The sequence below is a fragment of the Gadus macrocephalus genome, chromosome 4, assembly GCF_031168955.1.
Source record: "Gadus macrocephalus chromosome 4, ASM3116895v1".
Classification (NCBI taxonomy): Eukaryota; Metazoa; Chordata; class Actinopteri; order Gadiformes; family Gadidae; genus Gadus; species Gadus macrocephalus.
In genome coordinates this window covers 15,480,001-15,493,141 of record NC_082385.1, presented here as the reverse complement: position 1 = coordinate 15,493,141, position 13,141 = coordinate 15,480,001, and the positions used below count along the sequence as shown (strand labels likewise).

The 13,141-nt window shown below is 44.2% G+C and overlaps 1 protein-coding gene across 3 annotated transcripts; it reads left to right on the top strand.

The window, feature by feature from the left end:
• The first annotated feature begins 235 nt into the window (after nt 1-235).
• zgc:63972 (protein CutA homolog) lies at nt 236-7,934 on the top strand. Of its 3 annotated transcripts, none has more exons than XM_060050497.1 (6): nt 236-325; nt 1,426-1,498; nt 2,060-2,208; nt 4,014-4,073; nt 6,159-6,204; nt 7,203-7,934. In XM_060050497.1, the coding sequence occupies exons 2-6, from the start codon at nt 1,427-1,429 to the stop codon at nt 7,380-7,382; spliced, it is 507 nt and encodes a 168-aa protein (XP_059906480.1). In that variant the 5' UTR covers nt 236-325; nt 1,426; the 3' UTR covers nt 7,383-7,934. The 3 variants fall into 3 exon arrangements, with proteins under 3 accessions (XP_059906480.1, XP_059906479.1, XP_059906481.1); XM_060050498.1 differs by lacking the exon at nt 236-325 and adding an exon at nt 6,914-6,963 and having other exon boundaries at nt 555-1,498; XM_060050496.1 differs by lacking the exon at nt 236-325 and having other exon boundaries at nt 540-1,498.
• Nucleotides 7,935-13,141: the final 5,207 nt, after the last annotated feature.

Sequence of the window (13,141 nt, the reverse complement as noted above, 5' to 3'; positions counted from 1 at the left end):
TGTGACAACCAGTCACAACATTCCTTAAAGCTGTTTTTTAGCTCAATAAAAGTTATTCAAATGTTTAAGCGGTTTGTAAACCTAAAGAAAAAGCTGTGATCCCTTAAGGAAACGGTGGATAAGAAGAGAGGCACCAGGATCAGTAGCCTACATCACAAAAGTGGAGGAAAACTTTGAGACCACTATATGTGTAGTAGAGGTATTTGGGTATGGGGCAGGGACTCAGGTCCATTCATGGGAAGGGACTTCGGGGTCGGTACCGTTTGCAGCAGGTCTAAACCATAGGTCCGACGAGTCGCGTTTTTAATCCACCATCACTGAGACAGTAAGTGGACATTTAAGATGTCAATGGGTGGATTATTTTTTAACACCAACAGCTCGTATATATATATATATATATATATATATATATATATATATGTCTATAGACAGACAAGAGTCGTGGCTTTAAACACATTAACGTGTATTTGTGAAAGGCATGTTTTACTTTTTTATCAAGTTTGTTTGTATTCTATGCAAAGTGAATCGAGCGCTGTGCAAAGTGAATGGAGCGCTGTGGCGCTGTTTATTGGTGGGCGTGTTTGACACGAGCAATGGGCGTGTTTGGCATATGGCTCCGGCTGCAGTTAGACCTACTTGATAGACAGAGCTCACACGGCATCATGTTTGTGTCATATCTAGTGATGAGAAGTGATTCCACCTCGAGCCACGAAGGCAAAAGCCTTTAATCAGACACCAAAGCCGATTACGACCCAGGTCAGAAGCAAGACGTCTGATTGGACGATGGAATGTCACGTAGCCAATCGTAGCGGATGCGATGTTCGTTCTCCCGACACTGGACGTCCGACTGCAACCTGTCAAGTTTATCACATTCATACGTAGACAGTAATTTGGGAAAGAATTTAAACAAAATATGCTCTGACAAGAATTAGTTAGTCTTAGGTTCGTTTTAAACGGAAACACTGAAATTACCCCATTTTTAAGGGAATAATTATCGTGTGCATCAGACAAGCATGTCTCCTTATGAATGCGCTTAACAAGGCTGAGAAGGATCCTGGATTGAAGCGTTATCCCGGTCTAGCGCAATACAATTTCCAGTCTCCTACTTCCTATGGGCACTGTACGCCAAGGAATAGTCCGCGGAGCTAGAAGATTAAGAAGAAGACAAGAATAACCACAAAAAAGAAAATGAGAATAAATATGTCTTTATTTGACTGTTATCCGTAAGGGAATTGGATATCATTCTAGTCCCTCTCTCGCCACTAAACTCTTGTAACTGAAACGCGTATCGATCCCGCCCTCTCTCTCGTGAACAACGCCCAATTGAAGCACCCCGTTCCGGGCATTCCGTAGTGAGATGACACGCTTTGGAAAGACGCGAGCATTCAACTAGGAGAGACTAGGAATGCCATTTGTTGCCCGTAGGATGGAGGGGCAGCGATGCTGCAAAGAGTCTATCTTTCACACTACCTTTCGTTCCTTGGGTGTTTTATGTTTGGTAAGTAGGACATGATGATTAATGTGATTACTCCGTATGCACTTGTTATACACATATTTTATTCAGGGTAAACGTATGTGTTTGATCCGATCTTGGTCTGATGCCGGTTATCAATGGCCATGTAGCCAGTGGATTATCATGCTAGGAGCAATAACATCCAAACCCACCGCTTCCGCCCGCTCACCTACAAGTTATAAGGAGAGCGCCTCTGTCCAATAGGAGCACACGTCTACTTCTCGCCTGCAATCACTACTAACTTTGCCTTTGATTACTATACTGTTACTCATAATAATTACAATTATCATAATATTAATACTGTTAATGACTCTGCCATTATAGCCTCATTATCAATTCTAACACACCAACGTCATCCAACGCACGCATTCCTCTAGAACATAATACATGATTAAAACTTCCTCCTAACAGAAACAATTCTCTTTGCTATAACTTCAAATCAGAGCATGTATGTGTCAAATCGTTTTTTCCGCCATGTGATGTCAGCTTAACCTCCTCCACCCTATAACCCCCAACCCCTCCTCCCTCACCCCCACCCCCCTGAAGCTGGTGTTCCTGTCCGTGGCGTTGTACCCCGGTCTGTGGTCCATGGGGGCTCGGCTCTACGCCATCATCACTGGGACCCCTGTAGCGGGCCACAACTCGGTCCTGCTGATCGGCACCCCTAACGAGCAGGTGGCCAAGGACATCGGCAGGTAGGCCCCTGTAGCCAGGCCCGGATTAAGCAGTCACAGGACCCTGGGCACAAATGTTGGATGCCCCCCCCCCCCTTATTAATGATTAGGCCTATTGTAGCCTATGTCACAACAGAACAGAAATGTTTCTATTGCATATTATCAACAAAGCATTATATGCTAAAACAAGACAAAGAAACATTTAACAAAGCTAAATGATATGCTAAAACCATCACCATCAAAATGAAATAGTTTAATTATTTGTTTATTCGATTTGTTTATTCAGTTTATACTAGCCTAGCCCTATCAACTTATGAATTGCTGAATGAACATATGAACATAGAGTTTTTTAATGTGACTGGCATCATCCCTTGGTCTCCTTTCTTCACTCAGGATCCCCTATCACGGTCTGGTTGTCTGTCTTTCTGATTTCCCCACTTCTGTCCTCTCTTTCATCTTGATCCTTAAACTAGTACTCCTCTCCGCCAGGGTATGTCTATATAATGAATGGCAATACATTACACGTAGAAGTTGGTAAACAGAAGTTAGTCTGAATACAAATATGTAACATTAAATGAGAAATAATATATATATGTTTATGTCTCCCTCCCAGACGCACCTGTTAGAAAAACTTCTTACGGGCTCTCCTATTAGCAAAGTCAGTGATAACTTAATCGAATTCCAGGCTCCTAGCTCCATCTCGATGGCCATGAGTGACAGCGCGCTGAGGCGCTGTTGCGTCTGTGTCGTTCTAAGCTCATTTTTAATTCTGGCCAGATGTGAAAATGATCGTTGCCCTTCACAATTTGTCACAGGCAGGGTCAAAAAAATACGGAGAGCTATAAAAACGCTTGGGAAAGTTGATTGCAGACCATGTTTTAAGATCATCTTCAAAAGCTTTTGAGGAGACTTATCCTGTTCGTTTTGTATGAAGCTTCTGAACTGGATTATTTCATTGGCCAAGTCGACATCTAAATCAGATGGGTATGACATGCAGAGCACTTCTGCCTGTTCACGGATACTGGTCAAATTGTCAGTTTCCATAAAGAGCACCTTAAATTTGTCCAAAACATCCCGATATGCGTCCATTCTGTGCCCCAGGCAGCTAACCAGTTTGTCAATTATGACATTGAATGTTGCTACCTGATATTGCTCTTGGCCTGTCACAGCCTGTACAGTACATTCCGCTACACTCAAACAGGGGATACTTGGTAAACGTTTCTAATTGAAACCGAGGCAACCGGCGTGCACTGATATTGACTCATTCGCAACTTAAAGGGGCCCGCCCGAAAAAAATAAAAAAATAATAAAAATCGGACGAGTCTTGGGCCCTCTGGCTGGGCGGGGCCCTGGGCACGTGCCCATAAAACCCATTGGTTAATCCGGCCCTGCCTGTAGCACCGGCTGGCCTCCCGCATGCCGACCCGTCACTCTGTCACTCTGTGTTGTGTGTGTGTGTGTGTGTGTGTGTGTGTGTGTGTGTGTGTGTGTGTGTGTGTGTGTGTGTGTGTGTGTGTGTGTAAATCATTGATCAGTTGCGCTGCACTTATTAAACTCAAAGCGTTGTGGTAAAACATTATGCTGAGACCATTTCTGAAGGTTTCCTCAACCTTGAAATTGGTCAGGGAGAACTTTGGAGATAGTTCTCCTATTTTTTTGCGTTGCTGTCCCTCCATTTGAATACTAAAGAGGGGTTGGGTTTTATGCTGTATCTGCTCACGGCAATGCCTCAAACCATATTTTTTACGTGGTCAATGTTTCTATCTCTGAACCTCTCTGCTTTGGAACGATTCGCCGCCATGCAACGTTTTCCTTTTCTTCCACAGAGCCATCATGGAGCGACAGATGGCGGCCAGCATTAACATTCTCCCCAGGACCTGGTCTCTGTGAGTGTGTGTTCTGTAGGCCCTGCTGACACCTGGCCCCGTCTGGAGTACCTGGCAATCACAATCGCTGTAGACTGGAGTGACACACACACACACACACACATACATACACACACACACACACACACACACACACACACACACACACACACACACACACACACACACACACACACACACACACACACACACACACATGGGTTGAAAATGCTACGCATTGACATGGTTAGATAGATAGATAGATAGATAGATAGATAGATAGATAGATAGATAGATAGATAGATAGATAGATAGATAGATAGATAGATAGGAACTTTATACCATGTTACAACGCTACATTTTGTATGGTGTTGTACAGTTGGCACGGGGGAAAAAAGTTAGTGTTACTCTTGAGGAGGAGCATCCAGTCGCTGAACGAGCTCCTCTGGTTGCTGATCAAAGTGTGCAGAGGATGGCTGACATTGTCCAGAATAGCCAGCAGTTAGTTGGATGTTCTCCTCTCTGCCACTGTCACAGAGTCCAGCTTCATGCCGACCACAGAGCCGGCCTGCCTGATCAGCTTGTCCAACCTTGATGAGTCCTTTTTCGATATGCTGCGTTTCCTGCAGATGTTGAATGATCGCCTCCTCCTCAGGAAGTACGGTCTGCCTTGGGCTTTCCCATACAGATGGTCTGTGTTGCTCGCCCAGTTCAGCTTGTTGTCCAGCCAGAGCCCGAGGTACTTGTAGGAGACAACGTTCTCAACTACAGCCCCCTCAATCTGAACGGGTCTAGGACGTGGTCTGGACTTTTAAGGCTCCTGTTCTCCTCCTCACTATCACCCCATATGCATCCCACCATAGCCGCCTGTGTCATCAGCAAACTTCTATATGTGACACATCTCAGAGTTGGAACAGAAGTCAGAGGTGTAAAGGTAAAGAGTAGTGGTGCCATTACAGTCCCTTGTGGTGCTACTGTGCTACTGGCCACAGTGTCAGAAGTGATGTCCTTCAGCCGGACATACTGTGGTCTGTCAGTGGGGTAGCTGGAAATTCCAAGACACCAGGCAGGGGTCCACTCACATTTTGGCCAGTTTGTCCTGAAGCAGAAGGGGTTGAATGGTGTTGAAGGTTCTTGAAAAGTCCAGAAAATTAATCCTCTCTGTCCTACTACCGACCTTTGTTCGGTACGCAAACTGTAATGGGCCATATGCAAACAGGGGTATTATTGCACCGCACCCAACCCCACACGCACACACCAACTACACATACACACATACACACACATCGATGCAACCATAGACATATGCACACACCAACAACGCATCAACATGCAAGGATTTAAACACACATACACACAGTTGCTCAGCCCCTTTCCTCCTTTCTAACTAGCATAGCTATTGCCTAGAAAACCAGGAGTCAACTGTCTGAATGAAATGGCTCACGTTCAGTGGGACACTGAGACACACTTGGACCCTGTGTAGGGATTAGCCACGCCTGTCAACGCGTAAGCCGTATGGAATATGGAGCGTAATGGAGCGTTATGCGGTAAACCACCGGACAATAGGATGAGTAGCCGTAATGCTAAACCTGTTAGCCACAAACGGAAAAAAGGTTTAGTCTGAAATACACACAGGGTGACATGGGAATTGTGTGTGTGTGTGTGTGTGTGTGTGTGTGTGTGTGTGTGTGTGTGTGTGTGTGTGTGTGTGTGTGTGTGTGTGTGTGTGTGTGTGTGTGTGTGTGTGTGTGTGTGTGTGTGTGTGTGTGTGTGTGCGCAACAGTTATAAAGGAATTCAGTGTGTATTTATATAAGAAACCTTTTATTGATTAAATTCACTTCATAATACCTATCCATATCACACAGACATGCAGTCTGAATCACAAATGAAAGTATGGACACGTGCAGCGCTTTCTATTGAAACATTTGACATGCCTGAGCGTGCTGTGCTATGTGGAAGCAGAAACAGATGGGAACACAGATAGCCACGGTAAGTATAGAGCATCTTGTGGCCGGAAATCCCAGAGCTGTGTGTTTCACACAGCGAGAAGTTGTAGGAAGTGGTAACGACATCATGACTGGTGTAATATTTTGTGTTTTTTTCAGGTATTACTGGAAGGGCGAAGTCCAAGAGGCAACAGAGATTGTGATGGTAGGAACCAGCGCTCACTTGCACAAGGTCACTTCCTGTTCCTGCTCTTTTACGCTAGGGTCAGTTTTATTGGTCTGTCATCGTAGCGCCAGCAATGTTTATATACTTCATTAGTTGGGTCTATACTGGTGCTCTGCTATATCTAGATCAAACGGACCCATAATTAATGGTATGAGCGACACCAGTATTTTCCCTACTGGGAAAATGGCCCATACCAAATCAATTCTTCTTTCGGTGCCTTGCTGTGAGTGTGAACACATTCATATCGTAAAGTGAAGACATGGAAAGAGCCAGACATGCTCCAATCACTGACATTCAAAAGACAGCTGGGCTTCCTACCAATCTGACATTTTTCCTCCGTGGATCAGTAAGCCTTTTGCTCCCGTCAAGAACCGAACATCAGTACCAAAGTTTTGATGTCTATTTCATCCCGTGACGGAACCAATGTGTTTTGAAAGTGTAGAGTTTCAGAAGCTAGCCCTAGTAAACACACAACCCGCCGGCTGCAGGGATTATGACGTCCGATCCTAAATCTACCTCATGTCACTGCTCAGTTATCCGTGTTATAGGAGGATAAAACCACATGGTGTCCAACTCCCATTCGAAAATGAGTCAGCTGACTTAGTGCAAAGCCGGCCATCCGTTCACAGACAGGGATAGACCATCCAACAGTCAGTCTTTTGATGAATGCTCGTCATTTCTGTTCTAGCTGGTGAAAACCAAGACCTCCAAGATCCAGAAACTTGTAGATTATGTGAGGTGGGACATCGTTTCATTTGACACTAGTGGTGTAATTCCAGAACATTCCACCCACTCCCCTTCATTGCAATTTTACAATTTCACATCTCGCCAGTCATTGATAACTAATATTGTGGGTGTGTGTGTCGTGTTTGTGGGTCCGACTGTCCGTGTATGTGTATGAATGTGTGTCTGTGTGTCTGTGTGCATGTGTGCGTGTGTGTGCACTCGCGTGTGCGTTTGTGTGTGTGTGGTTCCAGGTCCATCCATCCTTACGAGAACCCGGACGTCCTGAGCATGGCGGTGGGGTACACCGGTGCGTCCTACGTGAGGTGGATGGACGAGGCGGTCCCGGACGACTGACCGGTCAGCCCGGGGGGGTCACCCCCCCAGACACGCATCCTCCCCTGCATGCAGACCTGAGGGAACCCGAGCCCTGAGCACGGGGTCGTCCCTCGCCCAAACGCTTCGGAACACGAGCAGGAAGTCAGCCGGGGATGATAACAGTGTTATTCTGTTTCCCGGGCAACCGATCAGGGGACGCTTGGGAATGCGCTGTGGAGGTACACACTCCCCCTGGCTACTGACGTCTCTCGAGGCTGCAACGCTGTTTCAAGCACGCATTTTATTTATCCAACACAAAAAGCCTGTATTGCTTTGAAAATCAAATGAATTGACGACATGCTATGGAATGACAATGCATCCAGACAAATCTGGCACATCAGGACAACATTTTATTAAGCCAGCCACGGTCTCCACTTTTAAATTTGGGTATGAATGATGGGATAGACCACCGTAAATATAACGGGGAAATAGAAAGTCTAAATTGTTTTAAAAACACATCTTGCGACAATATCCAAGTGCTTCATTCTCTTTTCTTTTACTGCTAGCACTCTTCCTATCTTTATGTTCGGTTTTACACTTTTACACATTTTGAAGTTATCCTCAAATGTTTTGGTATGATGCTAGTAATAAAAACATGTAATAATTGATCCCTTGTCATCAATAGTTAGAGACACATTAAACCCCCAAACCAACGTGATACAATGAGAGCTACACAAAATAAATGATATAATATATATAAACATAAAAAAAGATATCATACGATATAAAGTTACTTCAATAACTATTAATATTAAAAGGTCTTCCTAAACTTGCAATAAACCAAGTCATTTAAACAAATAATGTTGGTCTGGGGAAAATCAGTCAACATTAGCCTATTACAAGTTTTACAAGTAATACATAATTGTGCTCTCTGCTCACCACACAGTGGGACGAGGTAGGCACGGTTACAAGGACAAGGGAAGTGCAGACGTGGTTAAACCAGGTGTTGTGTCTGTCGAGCCCCTGTAATCCTGCTGCCCAGGACAGAATGTACAAGCTGTGTGTTGCCCAACAACACTGTGTCTGTTGGCGTATTCATTTGCGTGTGTGTGTGTGTGTGTGTGTGTGTGTGTGTGTGTGTGTGTGTGTGTGTGTGTGTGTGTGTGTGTGTGTGTGTGTGTGTGTGTGTGTGTGTGTGTGTGTGTGTGTGTGTGTGTGTGTGTGTGTGTGTGTGTGTGTGTGTTTGGGTGTGTTCATAAATATGTGTCAGGACTCGGATTTGCTCCGAGTGAGTTATGTCACAAATAGTTTTCAAAGTGGAAATGTAGTTTGGCTGAGTGCACACTAGAGGGTGGTATTTCAATGATATAGAATATACTTTACTACAATTGCAAATCATGAATTACATCATTTATTTATTTTACTTTAAACTATTGATTTATAATAACAATGCTAATAATGCTAATAACAATGCATCAAAGCTTGACATCGTACTGTATTCCTTATGTGTTTATTGTGAATCTGAATGTTCCACAATATGTGCTTAAAATGGTCAGTTTTTTCCTGTATTCTGTCATCACATATTGGCGACTAGGTTGCCTTTTCACTGATTAACTGGGTGGTGGACGGTAGACACCCAAAGTACTCATGGTAGTGAGCCACAGAGTCTATTTGAGTGCAGTTCAAACCCATGCATGATGCTATTTGGGTTGATCAGCCATGCCTCCGACTGCATTGTGTTTCTGATTTAGACCTGCAAAAGAAGGAACTATTTTGAGACCAGGAGAGATTTGGAAGAGATTTTGTAGCTACACAACCAAAGAATCATCCCCTCCCTCTGCTTGCCATGTTTCTCCTCCATTGAGAAGTGTGGCATGACACACTTCTCAATGGAGAAACCTACTATTGACTAGAGGATGGAGTCCCAGAAACTAAAAAAAAGAGCCAGGAATCAAAATGGTCTCATCCAACGGCAGGCATTTAACTGAAACCTAGCATTTCACTCACTAATAGCTAACGGATATCTAGATCCTGGAAAAAAAGTGTATTTTCAACAAAGTACACTCAAATAATAACTCTTAAATGTTATCACCAGCACCTTTACATATGGGGAGGTTCACAATATATCACATTAGCATATCACATTAATTCACCACTTTTATCACCAATACTGAAGTGGTGGCAAGGTGTGAATGTGAAAGCAGAAATGAGAGAAAAAGACTGCATGCATGCAACAACTGTCCATGGGATGTCCAGGCATCCACATCAACTCTGTGTTGAAGTCTCAAGCAGTAGCCCTCGACTTGCTGCTGTATGTGTGGCAACCCATCTTTACAATCATTTTTGAACTATGAGCCTAGCTCCAAGCCACTAACTAGCTATTAGAGTCCCTGAGCAGCTATCGCAGTGTCATTTCCAAGATATTGCGGTCGTCTGAGCTGTCGCTTTCAATTAATCCTCACATAAACTGGAATAAATATTTAAAATCTTTACTTCCAACTCGCTAGGATGTGAAATATTCATAGTTTCCTGTAGAGATTTATATTATTATTATAATTATAATAGGCTGTCCAGATTTGTCAGTTTTTCTCACAGCACAGCCACTCACTGCCTATGCTTGTGACCAGAGAACCTGCTGGAATGACACTATTATCACTAGTGAACAAGATGCCAAATTAAATTATTACAATGTATCCCAAATGACTTGGCATTTGTCCGAATTAATCACAGAATTGGACGCTTCACACATTTGTTATGATGCAATTGGCAACATTTTGTATTGGATGAGATTTCCTTAATCTATACTGTATAAAAAATGTGTATTCCCTTATTTTGATTCATTTTATCCATGTTGATGTCCAGTATTAGTACTGATGATCGGCCTTCACAGACATGAAAGACCTTTTCACGCTTTGTCGGCTTATCATGACCTTTCAGTGTGACCACGCCTGGAGCCAGCAAATGTTGCTTGGCTAAAAAGAAAATAAATACAACTGTATAAAAAAATAGCGTTTGAGAATTTATCAAAGATGAGTATGCCAACATGTGAATGAGACCGCGCTGCCTTGCCCCTGTCTCCACTCACTCATGGACAGGACTGCTCACCTGCCGGAGGGCAGCAAGGATGGATTACACCTTTGATCATTTCTCTAGTGCCATGACGTAACACCACACACAGTGTGATAATACATCTGTTGAAGGGCTGTCTAGTCAGCATTATGTGGGGGAAGGGGATACTAGATAAACATAAGTACAATGTGCGTTCCATGGTGGCTGCAACACAGTGGTTGGAAATTCAGCACAAATATGTTGATGCTTTTATTTTCAATAATAAGTGTGGTAACTCTTTGAGTATAAGAGAAACTCAGACAATAGACAACAGAGTTCACTTATAGCCACCCCCTCCCTCCTACGCAGATATTGCATGTTGTATGTCCTGGCACTTAATGTACACACTGATTTTATATGTACTGAGTTATAGTACTTAGTTGTGTAGCATCTTATCCTACCTACCTAAATATGTTGTGTGCGGGGAATGGGTTAACATAGCAATTGTTAGTGCTTGGCATTTGGTTCTATGAACATCCTAACTGTACCAACACATTGTTTCACCTTCTTCTGAAGGAAGTACTATTGTAAGTCCCTTTGGATAAAAGCGTCAGCTAAATGCCCTAAATGTAAATTGCACACACGTTGAAGAACCATGGTCAATAAATCTGGATCCAACAAGGTGAAGAATTAAGAAAATAATTCTGACTAGCCACTATTTTGTGCATTCGATTGTGATTGAACTTTAATGCGTCGTCCAAATCATGAACAGCAAATCTCTTCTGGACTGCTTGTCCCTGCGTCTCGGATCAGAGATTTAGGTGAGCACAGGATTAATCATTCTCTCTTTTCATTATAGCAATCTCTACAAAATCATTTTGACATTATTTAGTTTTTGTTAAATCTATAAGAAGAAAGAACATTTGTTGACTCCAGCCTTGACGTTCAGATAATATTCAAAATCACACCCACAGAATGTTTAGTGTTTTCTTGTGGTGCCCCACTCTCCCTGAGACAGCACCAGCTCCATGCAAAACGTCCCCATTCTGAACCCAGTGCCGTCTTTCACTCCCTGTCCTTTCCCTGGCCCATGTCCTTCACCTCCCCAGGCGGCGGGGTCTGCCAGGCAGGGAGCAGCAGGCACTGCTGACGGGTCAGCACCATGCCAGAGGCCGGGGCCGACCGCAGCCTGGAGCCCGGCCAGAGGATCCCCTCCCATCCCAACCCCTCATCCCCCCGGGGAGGAGATGGACCGGGGCAAAGACTCTGGACTGTGGGGGTCTTCGTCCCCTTCCAGACGGTTCCTGAGACCAGGACTGGTGTTCCGGTCGTACTGGCGGTTGTTCGGACCCCTACCACCATCGTGACGCTCCCATCTACCCGGCTTCCTCCACCGAAACAGGCATCAAAACCTACAGCAGAGGTAGGACTGCAGCATCTCTCTCTCTCTCTCTCTCTCTCTCTCTCTCTCTCTCTCTCTCTCTCTCTCTCTCTCTCTCTCTCTCTCTCTCTCTCTCTCTCTCTCTCTCTCTCTCTCTCTCTCTCTCTCTCTCTCCCTTTCTCTCTCCCTCTCCCTCTCCCTATCTCTCTCTCTCTCTCTCTCTCTCTCTCTCTCTCTCTCTCTCTCTCTCTCTCTCCTCTCTCTCTCTCTCTCTCTCTCTCTCTCTCTCTCTCTCTCTCACCATTCCTCTGTGGTCCTTTCCTCCTATTGCATCATTGTGTCACCTTTGATTTATCTGGTACAAAGACAGATAGACATAGACAAGAGTGTGTGTGTCTGTGTGTGTGTGTGTGTGTGTGTGTGTTTCAGCTGAATTTAAAGCATTTATAAGCAGCTGGGACAATTAGGCACAGGAGGCTAAGGGAAAGGTCAACGATGGATACCGTAAAGATGACCACTCGCCTGTATGGGTGACACACATAAACACACAATATATCCATGCACTACACTCTCACGCAGCAGACAGACTTGCCTAGAGCCATTCCATGTACTGTATCCTCTGTGAACAACAAAGAACATATGCAGTGGATGTGTGTCTCTGTGGTGCAGGTGGTGATCAAACACATGCCCATGTCGATGATCTCACTGGCGCCCCTAGTAAGCGTACCGTCTTCCATTTTGTATTAGGAATGAAGCCTTCTTCGCGCTTGTATCCAACGTGAGGCTGAGACCAATGAAAGCGTATAATGGCCATTGCAGAGTGCAGAGTAGCAGATATGAATCGGGGAAACAAGGCCAGCGTTTATTTTTCATGAGTGGTTGCCACGTGCCTACTAATATATGCAGACACGTGCATCACAACAGAGTGAGTGACAGGCAACACGTAATACGCACCAAAACAACCACACAACCGACTTGTCAACACAAGACGGTGGAGGGGAAGTTCCCTGTCTGGAGATGTCTTCCGATGCTGGAGGGGGATTGAACAGGTCATACCATCGGTGCTAGTTAGCTGGTTCAGCCATCAATGTTTCCCAGGTTACAGTGTTCCTGCCGATCTCAGAACCCGCCTCAGCTCCTAAAGTACAAATGTTTCCTGTCATGTCAAGACTCACTAACCCCAACCCTAACCCTAACCTCAAGAGTTTTAGTTATGAAATGCACAGGGTGGTTCCGAGCAGTTTAATTTGTATGACAAACCACACGGCATCTATGTAATCAAAACAACGAATTAGCCGGGATAAATCCCAAAAAAGGAAAATAAAAGTACACAAAAAAACGAACAATATAGAAAGATTTAAAAAAAGATATTCATCAATATAGAGTAAAAATTAATTGAGTACCGGTACCTTCCCAACTGAATAATACTACTAATACAATATAATT

Bases quoted from the DNA above. Each gene is read 5' to 3' on its own strand.
- zgc:63972 (XM_060050496.1), top strand. From the start codon at position 1,406: ATGCCATTTGTTGCCCGTAGGATGGAGGGGCAGCGATGCTGCAAAGAG. The intron at 1,499-2,059 runs GTAAGTAGGACA...ACCCCCCTGAAG, and splicing joins CCTTGGGTGTTTTATGTTTG to CTGGTGTTCCTGTCCGTGGC. The intron at 6,205-7,202 runs GTAGGAACCAGC...GTGTGGTTCCAG, and splicing joins AGGCAACAGAGATTGTGATG to GTCCATCCATCCTTACGAGA.